Below are 11,505 nucleotides of genomic sequence, written 5' to 3'. Positions count from 1 at the left end.
TGGTCAATCTTACCGATATTCACAATAAAAAATAATACTCTTAGCATAAAAAGTAATATTTTTTCATGGATGACCCAAATAAGAGATCTGGTACCAGAATTGTTTTGTCATGACCTATATGTCTTGGAGGTTTTGGGTTCGAATCCTGAGAAAGTGAAAGCTCCAGTGCTTGGGCTGGAGAAGTTCTATGAGTAATGACGCATGGAAAAACCCGTGAGGGAAAAGACCCCAGTGGGAACCCTAAGATGGGACACTTCTTATTTTAAAACTCACTTTCTCTCCACTAATCATATTCTTCAAAAGATAAACACTCCTTAAGAAATTTCACACTAAATCATTTATCTCACTTCTACGCTTATGATTGTAAATGAGAAGATTTTGTGTTTTGGTGTGTGTTTTAAATGAAGAATAGATATGTATTTATATGTGAAGTTTAGAGAAGAAAACAAAAAATAAAACAGCATTACTTACATAATCAAACCAACCATTTTTTACCTGACACAAAACATGTGTTAATTATTTGTAAAAAAATGATGTTCATTGGATTCAAATTTGTTGGCTTGATTTGTTTAACAATAACATCCTCTATTGTTGCAGTTATGTTCAATCACAAACCCCAAGGCCCCGACCCTATAGTTGACAAAACATGGTTTTCAGATCCAGTATTCTGTGAAGAAATCAAGGTCTGTGCTCGTAGGAATACCAAAATTTTATTATTTTCTACTTGATGTTTTTATCTTTTGAAGACTCATCAAGATCCAGAAGAATTCCAACCTATGGAATACTTTAGACGATCATTGTAGGAGTCTAATTTTGGTAATTATAATTTTTTTATTGTTTGTTTCAATTAAGATACCCCATAATTTTGAATGCAATACATAGTTTCTTGAAAAATACTAGGATTTATATATATTATGGATCCAAGAAATAACTTTTTATCCAAACATTACATCTCATGCTAGCAGGCATGGTATTGCCTCTCAAAACCATTGGCAAAGGAAGCTGCATGGAAACTCACTAAAGAAAATGGAATCGACTTGGTAGTGATCAATCTTGGATACGTGATCGGTCCTCTCCTTCAGGCTACACTCAATACCACTTCTGAGGATTGTGAACTTGATCAAAGGTGCATAAAATGATTTCTGAACTTGATCGAAGGTGCATAAAATGATCTGTATGTCTTTTCGCCAATTCAGATTTCTCGAGCATTTAAACTGATTACAGGAAAGCAAATATACCCATACTATGTGTTCGAAGATGTGAGAGATGTTGCTTAAGCACATATTTTGGCATTTGAAAATCCTTCAGCTAGTGGCTAAAACCTTTTGACAGGAACATCGCGACTTCCAGAGGAAATTTTGGAGGTTTCACGGAAGAAGCTTTATCTTTCTTTAGACCTTCCTAAAATATAAGTTTTTTCATCTGCTCAAAAAGTGTGTGCTCTTTAGAAACACGGTGAGTGGTTGTACACCATAAAATATTATAATTGAATTTTTTTCATATTGCCTGTGGCTTTTACCCTAATAATTTTTAGGGGTTTTTCACGTAAATCTCGGTTTCCAGTTTTATACTTTATTTTCATATTATTATCTCAAGTTACCGTACGTGGAACCAACAAGTGATATTAGAGCTTTGGCTTGAAATTTTTTAAAATTCTAAGTATGCTCTGTGATTGGAGCCTAGACTGATCTTTCACAGCAGAAAAGTTTTTTTTTTAGATTTTTCATTAAGGTGGATTATTTTATCCAGTATACTAAATTGTTGTAGACATAATGACGAACAGATACGAGATAACAAAGTTCAATGTAAGCAATTTTATGTTGTGAAAAATAAAGATGCAAACAGTTTTAAGAAAGGAGAAATGTTTGGTGGCTATTTGAGATACACCGATGGAAATGACGGATGTTGGAAAGTGGAATTAAATGAATGATAATGTTGTTTCCAATTTACACTTGGCTATAGCAAACAAACTACTGTCAAGTATCTCTGAGATAAAAACAACAAAATTTATTTGGGATATTTTGATAAAAATGTACGAGGTCAAGTCACTACAAAACAAGATTTTCTTAAAGAGAAGACTTTATACTCTTCGGATGGCGTAATTCTTGACTGACTATATCAACACATTAAATACTATATTTGCCCAACTCACTTCAATGAGGTATAAAATAGAGGAAAATGAACGTGCAGAGCTTCTACTTCAAAGTCTATCAGATCTATATGAACAACTTATCATCAACTTAACAAACAATATTTTTATGGGCTCTCTAAAAGTCGACGATGTCTTAACTGCGGTTTTCGGAAAGGAAATCCTGCGCAAGAATAAGGAAGATAGGTTGGTACTTCGAAGCAGGCAGATGTTTTACCTATGATAAAAGGAAGATTTATGGACCGTGACTCATTGGGAGCGGGAGATGAGGTAGATCAAAGTCGAGAAGTAAAAAGAAAAATAATTACTGCTTTAAATGTGGCGGTAAAGGGCACTTCAAAAAATAGCGTACGAGTAATGAGAAGAGTTCTCAATGAAATGTGGCTAGTACTTTAGGCGGTAGTGAAATATTATTCAGCGAACCAGCAACAGTTGCAAAAGACAGACACAAATTTTGTGACATATGAATTATGGATTCAGGAGCGACGGGGCGCATGACGTCTCAGAGAGAATGATTTGATCATTATGAACCAGTCTCAGGAGGATCTTTATTCATGGGAAATGATCATGTCTTGGAAATCGCTGGGTCGGTACTATCAAAATAAAAATGTTTGATGGCACCATTTGCACCATACAAGAGGTACAAAATGTGAAGGGACTGACGAAAAACCTTTTGACCTTGGGGAAATTGGATGATATCGGTGCAAAACCCGTATCGAGAAGGGGATCATGAAAATTGTGAAGAGTATGCTTGTGGTTATGAAGGCGGAAAAAGTTGCTGCAAATATGTATGTACTTTTGGGAGAAACACACACAGAAGCAGAACTAGTTGTTGCACCAATTTGTTTAATAGAAGAATTAACAGTGTTATGACATAGAAAGCTCAAACATTACATATGTCAAAACGAGGGTTGAAAAATTTTCTCAGAACGAAAGCTGCTGCCGGAACTTACAAAAGTTTCATTATGATTTTGTGAGCATTGTGTTACCAGTAAACAACATAGATTAAAATTTGACACTTCCAATGTCAAAAGCAAAAGCATATTGGAGCATATTCGTTCAGGTGTTTGGCAAGCACCGGTTGTATCCCTAGGAGGAGCGAGATACTTTGTCTCTTTCATTGATGATTTTTCTATGAGATGTTGAGTGTATCCAATCAAGAAGAAATAAGATGTTTTCCAGATCTTAAAATATTTCAAAGTGCGGGTTGAACTTGATTCTAAAAAGAAAATCAAGTGTTCGAGGACTGAGAATGGAGGAGAATATATCAGTGACGAATTTGATGCATATTGTCAACATGATGTCATCAAAAGACAGTTTATGACGGCTTATACACCTCAACGGAATAGAGTAGCGGAGCAGATGAACATAGCCTTATTAAACAGAACAAGAGTTATGTAGAGGACTGCGGGTCTAGACAAGTCCTTTAGGGTGGAAGCAGTCAAAACCACTTGTTACATTATCATTCGTTCTTCTTCGGTGGCGATTGATCTGCAGATTCCGATGGAGATGTGGAATGGGAAGTCGACTGATTATTCTCATTTGCATACATTTGGAAGTCATTTTGTCTCATAATCTGTCGTATGTAGCAAATAAGTCGTTTTAGTTGTAGAAACAATAATTTTGTTATTAATCAGTTTGGTTGGTTTGGTTTTCGAACATCCATGCTAGGCTGCTATCACTTGTACCGCCCGGGTGGCTCGGTTTTTCCCTATTTTTTATACATAAAATTTTGTCTAATTTTTCGGTAGCCCGGACACTCTACTTGCCAATACTATCTCAACCTTGTCTTAGAAAATTATAGCCCGAGTAGAAATGAAAACTCGGCTCTTCCACTACCTGCTTTCACTTGGTTTCAAAATATTCAGTCTCATGCTCTTATTCCAAATGTTCAAGATTTTATATCTTCAGAATTTCATGCATCGAAACTACTAAAAATTGTTCGTCCCAAAGTTATACAAATATACTTCAGTTTTAAAAGCAAAAGAAACAAAAAAAATCCTTTAATAACATAATCTAAATTATCCTTGTGGTGATTAGAATTTAGAGATAGTTGTAAAAAAAGGGGGAAAAGGAAAAAAAAATCTTGAACCGAAGTTTTCGTGTCTTTGCTTAGAATAGCTTTTTGTTAGTTAAGGTTACAAAATAACCATAATATTCCAATCTAAAGATTATTATAAAACATTTAAAATAGCAATAATTACTCGACCCAAAAATTATTCCACTTGTTGTTTAAACAAACGAATCACATTCAATAAAATGCCTAAAATTTTAGGATATAATTTCTTTAAAAATAATAAATTTACTAGATACAAAAAATACTAATTGAATATAAATTTATGCATATTGTCTGTCGAAACACACACGTCGCATATGCAAAAAATAACGATAAATATGAAATGTGGATAATTGAGTGATTTTTTTTATTTGAGTGAGGAGTTAATTAAAAAGAAATGTAACGGTAATTTGGATGAAAAATTGAAAGAAAAAACATGAAAGTTTTAATTAAATTTTGTAATATATTTTGACTTTGAAAACAAGAGTAGGTCTTTTGTGAGACGGTTTCACGAATCTTTATCTGTGAGACGAGTTAACCCTACATATATTCACAATAAAAAGTAATACTCTTATCATAAAAAATAATATTTTTTTATTGATAATTCAAATAAGAGATCTGTCTCACAAAATACGATCCGTGAAATCGTCTCACACAAATTTTTTCATGAAAAAAAAAAAAACAACGGGATAATTTTAGACTTTTGAAAAAACATGAAAGATTTAATTGAATTTTGTAATATATTTGACTTTGAAAAAAAAAAAGACTCGACGGGATAATTTTAGACTTGAAAAAACACGAAAGATTTAATTAAATTTTGTCATATATTTTGACTTTGAAAAAAAAAAAGACTTGACGGGATATTTCTAGACTTTTGAAAGACTTCGAACCCACCAACGGTAATTATAGTCTATAAATAATAATATTGTAAGAGTTTCACGTTAATGGCAAAAATCTGGTTAGCACGTATGGTCGACGCCGCGTAATGGCAGTTCCTGTGTGGAGGGAAGAAGATTCGGTATAGTCTACAAACAAGACCAAGCACGCGCGCGCATAGGAACAAAATTTGGGCCGAAACTCGATCGACAGAGGATGACTGGAGTGGGAAAAGTTGTGTGCGTGACTGGAGCATCGGGATACATTGCTTCATGGCTGGTTAAGCTTCTGCTTCAGCGGGGTTACACTGTTAAAGCCACTGTTACAAACCTCAGTCAGTATTAATCTCTATCTACATGTTTCACGCAATTAATTTTTGTGGGTTTGGACTGATTAATTTCTTAATAATATCAGAGTTGTTGCCTCGTTTTTTTTTTTTGGGGGTTTTTGGTTATTGGATACAATAAATGATGCTTTAAAACCATTACCATGGTTGGCCATAAAACCAAGAAATTTTCAGTACTATTTTTTGTGTTCAGACTTAAAATTTATGTTCTTGTTCTTGTTCTTGTTCTTGCTTTGTGGCTTTTTCTGGTTTCCGATGTCAGTAACAGTTGATTTCCAATGAGTTTTTATTTTGGGGAAAGTTATCTCATTGTTTTGTTTTGCAACATTTTGATGTGATGTCCTGATGTTCTTGATCAACCATCTAAAAAAAGAGAACAATCGAGTCTTTTATTTCGTAGGGTGCGGAGCTATATAGATCCTCGGGGCATTTCGTCAAAGTGTTTTTTAGAAACATTGGGGAGGCTGATTTTTTTACTAACACTTTGACCTGGGACTCTTTTCAAAACCATGATTCCTCCTGTGTTATTGTATTCTATCCTCTACTGTATTCTCATCTATATTTGAATGAATTTTACAATGTTTTATACTTGCTAACAGAGTTTTCTTTGGTTTCTCTCTTCCACGGTTAATGTCACAATGCCTAACTGGGGCGTTATCTGGTCGCCCAGGTTCATGTCCATGACATCTAATCACATCGTGCAATCCTAACTATCTCGGTTCATAGCCCGACACTCAGCTCCATGTAACATAGTAGTTCTTGTTGGAAGAACAATGAAGTTTCAATCGAAATTCACTACAGAAACTATATCAAGAACCATTCGATACTTTCACCAAGTCGATGACTCTTGACAATTATTCGAGCACCAGGCAAACAAACCAGAAAGAAGAATTAAAAACTTAAAGATCACACTGGAGATAGGTGGTTCAGCTAATGAATTACCTACATCCACCGGAGAACAAACACTTTATTAATATACACTAAAGTTTGAATTACATTACACTTTTCCAGAAAAATGAATGAACACAATATGAGTCTTGTTTCCTCTATATTCTCTTATCCTTTCTTCTCCCACTGAGTTTGTGCATTCCTTGATGTACATGTGAGATCTTTCTTTCTGCGTCTGCTTATCTTTTGTGTGTCTCAGCCTTTTATGGTAGTTATCATTCCCCAACGACTAAAGTGGCAGTCTTCTTTTGAATTATTTCCACTCTTGACCATGACTTGAGATAATTACCCTATTTAAAGGCTTCTTGATCACCAACATAATAGACACATTCTTTACAGTCCTAACCGCCATTTTATAAAAATTTCCTTCTTGCTTTAGAGGTACCTTGTGATCGCAAAGAACACCCGACATGCTCATTCATTTCAACCATCTTGCAACAAACAGGGAAGAGTCTGATTTACGGCCAAGTAGGAAATTTTGTTGCTATTTATATGGCTTGATATCGAATTCTCATGAATTGAATCTATGGCGCAGCTACTTTAGTTTTCTGTTGATTGATCTTGTAATTCTTCATCCTTAGTATCAAATGAATTTTAGAGCTGTCCCGCGAGATCTACAGAGGTCCGTTCCTTCGGCTTGAAGCAGAGCCAGTAATCTAATTGATCGATGGGCTAAACCAAAAGTAAAAATCTTTCTGAATATGTGAAGTGAAATCACAAGTTTCTGATGTTTAGTGAATGCAAATGCCTATGCTTTCCCACCCCTTCTATTCGAACATTGGGGTGAGATACAGTTCTATTACGAATATCATGATGTTTCTGACGATATTCGCATTGAACTGTGGGAGACAATCCTAGGTTCACATTGAACATTTATTCTGGTATATTCTAGATGATAGAATCAAGTGAAAGAAGTGAATGCTACCATATTCGAACAAAAAAAATATGGGTTGTATCCATGAGTAAGATTCTTCGAGATATATCTGGTAGCGACATTTGTTTAATCACTTTGAGATGCAGGTGATCCGAATAAAGTAGCTCACTTGAATGAACTCGAGGGAGCAGAGGAGAGATTACACTTGTTCGAAGCCAACTTAATGAGCTATGGATCTTTTGATCCCGTGGTTCATGGGTGTGAAGGGGTCTTCCACATAGCCTCACCGGCTTTCCTTGAAGCAACCAATCCACAGGTTCATTGTCTTACTCGTGATTGATTCATGCAACGTTGAGATCTTTCTTTAATCACATCACACTTTGTAAATTATAATTTTTTTTTGGGGCGAGGGGTGGTAGGCTTGTTCTGATCATTCTCATTCTTCATTGTGATGAACTTGAACTCTTGTCAGATTCACTTATATTGTTTTAATTTACTAAATGCTAGATTTATATATATTCTTGGTTTAGGTAGAACTAATAGAACCGGCAGTGAAGGGAACACTTAATGTCCTAAAATCATGCAGCAAAGTACCTTCTGTTAGAAGAGTAGTGCTAACATCGTCTCTCGCTGCAGTCATGTTCAATCGCAATCTCAAAGATCCCAACGTTATAATTGATGAGAAATGGTTTTCCGATCCAGTATTCTGTGAAGAAATCAAGGTTTGTACTTGTGAGAGTGCCACACTTTTATCCTTCTCTACTGTATATTATTATCCTTCTTGAACTTGTCAAGATCCAGAATGAAATTCCAACCAATGATTTTGAAAATTTATATGATTTTCTTGGCATCTGATGATGATTTGATTCTGTTGTGGTTTGTTTTCTATTAAAATACCCCACAATCTGAATGTGATACTGAGTAGCTCGAAAATTATACTTTGTTTGAGCAATCCTTTGATCGAAACATCATATCTCATGCTATCAGGCTTGGTATTGCCTCGCAAAAACATTGGCAGAGGAAGCTGCATGGGTATTCTCTAAACAAAATGGCATCGACTTGGTAGTAATAAATCCTTGCTACGTGATTGGTCCTCTCCTTCAACCAATACTTAATTACACTTCTAAGACGTTCTTGAACGTGATTAAAGGTATATCGAATGATCTGTATGTCTTTCCGCTAATTCAGACTTTTTGGAGCATTAAAATTTATGTAGCACGGATATTCCTAAATTTTTTTTCCTGAAGTAGATACGCGTGTCGGATACGACAAAATCCGTGTCGTTGATTTTTTATAGGTTTGACCAGTCGGATACATCTTGGACACGGTTAGGATATGTCATGGACACGGCGGGAATATGTTTTGTGGATACTTTTGGCAAAAAGAATAAATCTAAATTTTTTTCCCTTCTTAAATCACTCATCGGAAATTGTAATATATATATATATATATATATATATATATATATATATATATATATAAAATATTTTAATAATTGGGATATCCTAACCTTATCTTGTCTTATATTTTTAGAATTTGTCGCATTGCCGTATCCACATCGTATTCGATATGATACTCTTATCTATAACCATACAACGTAGATTAAATTAATATTCTATTGCAGAAAACAAAGCATTTCCATGGCCATTCTATCAATTAGTTGATGTTAGAGATGTTGCTCAAGCACATGTTGTGGCGTTTGAGAATCCTTCAGCAAGTGGCAGATACATTTTGATAGAAAGAACATTAAATCATTCGGAAACACTGGAGATTTTGCAGAAGCTTTATCCTTCATTGGACCTTCCTAAAATGTAAGTCTTTTCTCTGTTCAAAAACATCAGAGTTCCCACTCTCCGGAACAATCCTTATTTCTCAAGAAAATTGACTTCTATGTTACTCGCAAGCGTTTTGAATACGAGGGATGTCCATAACTTATGGATTGTAGCTTGAAATCCAGTTATTCCAGTTATCGATCAGCTTGGAGAGTCACAGTCCTTTATCTTAATCATCGATGGACGTATGATACAAAATTTCATTTTTTTGTTCCACAATGATCATTATTCCACTTGGAAAAATAACATCCATTTTTATGAATTTCTCTGTAGTTTCATTGCAACAGCTTTTGCTTGTGGCTAATAGTGAATATGTTGTTTTCACCAATATTGTACATTCGTTTACGATTTGCAGGATTGAATCTTGTTTAGACGTTCGACGAGTTGATCAAATTTCAGACATATGCATGCCTCCCTCTTTAGCTGAGATTCTATAACAAAAGGAAACAATATTTAGACCAACAATTCTATTGTCAGATTTCTTATCCAAAGAAGATCATATTCCTCTAAATAAATAACTCATTGCCCACTTGAGTATCCAATAGTTTCATGGAAAGCAACATTTTAGTACCTCGTATTCTACAAACAATAACTAGTTTCACATTTTTCGTCATTGCAGCAGTTCTGCAGAGGATCCAACGTTCCAGGTATGCAATAAGAAAGCACAAGATTTGGGCATCGTTTTCACGCCTTCAGAGGTGAGCCTGAAGGATATGGTTGAAAGCTTGAAAGAGAAAAAATTCCTCACATAAATTTGGCCATCACAATACCTTGAGGCTGATATTGTCTCATAATCTATCGAATGTGGCTAAGTCGTTTTAGTTGTACTCTTGAAAGAAGTTATCCAGTTACTTGCTTGAACTATAACTACAACTTGCTAGTTAATTTCAAACTTTTTCTTCAGAAAGAATGCTAATTCGTTCGCCATGGATAAACTTCACCTCACTGAAAATGAGTTTGATACAACATTCTCATTTTACTCGCAGACCGAATGTGTGTAATTCGGAGCAATTTTTTCTCAACAACTCTCCTAAAAAATTGCTGCAACTTCGATCAGCTGACTCAAACACCATATAGCAAAATACAGAAGCCGGCCAAGAGAAGAGATATGGAAGTAAACCATTTATCTGAAGATATGAAGTATTTATGATTCTTGCCCATAACCAGGAACATTCCCATGCATCAAATATAGTACAGCAGGCAGGGACGGATCCAGGAATAAGAGTTGGGGTGGGCTTGAACTCAATATGATAAGTTATATATTATTAAAAAAAAAAGTACATTATATCGTTCAACGAAGTTGTGATACAGGATTTAAACATAAATTCCACATATGTTAGCTAATCTCAATATATAAAGTGTAAACATCGGCAAGAAAGTATCCTCATTTTATTGCGAAGTGCCGTCTTCACATGCTTCATTGCTGAAAAAGCCCGTTCAATAGTGGCAGTAGACACAGATAATGTCAAAACAAGATGAATCAATCTAGTCAACATAACATAAACACTTGACCGTCCACTCTCGGTCAATTGCTGACACAACTCAACAAGTGTAGAAACCTTTAAATTCTGCATCACATCGAGTTTATAAATGTATCAATTCATACTTCAAAACAACAATTTCTTGATCTGTGAAATCTCCAGGATAAAACTTCTTCGCAAGCTTGCAAATATCATCACTGTTAAATGAGTCGAATGAATTTTTAGGATCTAAAGCTATACTAAGAGAAAGAAGTTTCACCGATGACTCATTGAACCGAGTATTTAACTCCATCAAAATGAAATATATTGCTGCATTATAATGGTTAAACTACTTATGTAGTACAAAAGAATGATGATTTTTAAAAGGATATTATTGCTCAATAGCATCGTGTTTCATGAGTGACAGCAGGTAAACTACTTGGTAACATACAAAAGAATGATGTGAATTTTTTAAAATGATATTATTTCATATATTGTTATGAGTGGAGGAGCCAGAAAAATATGGCTCTGCCCCGGCTAGAATTTTAAGCTCTACAATCTTTTAATATTTTAAATTGATCTGCTCGGGCTAATATCATATTATTCTAAAATTTACATATTAATTTTTTTTAAAAAAAATTAGACCACCTGAGCTCTCCACCCCTGGTTATGAATCTAAAATGTGTTAAGCCTGATTTTCATAGTTAATATATTTATTAAATAATAATATAATAACTTGTTATATTCTCTCTATGGGAAGGGTTCTATTATAGGATCCAAACTCCTCGAATAGAAAAGTCGGTACCTATTTCCGAACCGATACCGAGTTGATTTATCCAAATCCACCCCAAATAGGACAAGAGCCGATTTGAACCGATACCGAGTTTACGTATCCAAATTCAACCCAAATAGGACAAGTCCGGCTCGGGTCAAGGTTCTAGTCAGATCCATTATCATTCCTAAT

General features: G+C 34.8%; 1 protein-coding gene and 1 long non-coding RNA gene across 3 annotated transcripts; both read left to right on the top strand.

Annotated features, from left to right (window-relative positions):
• The first annotated feature begins 592 nt into the window (after window positions 1–592).
• LOC140814041 (uncharacterized) lies at window positions 593–1,355 on the top strand. The gene is made up of 3 exons (XR_012114063.1): window positions 593–683; window positions 966–1,110; window positions 1,207–1,355. It is a non-coding gene; the product is annotated as an uncharacterized lncRNA (long non-coding RNA).
• A 3,775-nt stretch (window positions 1,356–5,130) lies between these two features.
• On the top strand, window positions 5,131–10,028 carry LOC140813543 (phenylacetaldehyde reductase-like). 2 transcript variants are annotated; one of them, XM_073172099.1, is made up of 6 exons: window positions 5,131–5,415; window positions 7,396–7,565; window positions 7,780–7,971; window positions 8,237–8,399; window positions 8,874–9,060; window positions 9,704–10,028. In XM_073172099.1, exons 1-6 carry the CDS (start codon window positions 5,298–5,300, stop codon window positions 9,831–9,833), a joined length of 960 nt encoding a protein of 319 aa, XP_073028200.1. In that variant the 5' UTR covers window positions 5,131–5,297; the 3' UTR covers window positions 9,834–10,028. The 2 variants fall into 2 exon arrangements, with proteins under 2 accessions (XP_073028200.1, XP_073028199.1); XM_073172098.1 differs by having other exon boundaries at window positions 9,701–10,025.
• The last annotated feature ends 1,477 nt before the right edge of the window (window positions 10,029–11,505 follow it).

The sequence above is a fragment of the Primulina eburnea genome, chromosome 15, assembly GCF_022965805.1.
Source record: "Primulina eburnea isolate SZY01 chromosome 15, ASM2296580v1, whole genome shotgun sequence".
NCBI classification, from domain to species: domain Eukaryota; kingdom Viridiplantae; phylum Streptophyta; class Magnoliopsida; order Lamiales; family Gesneriaceae; genus Primulina; species Primulina eburnea.
Note: the sequence above shows the minus strand (reverse complement) of the source record. Positions and strands in the feature narration are given on the sequence as shown.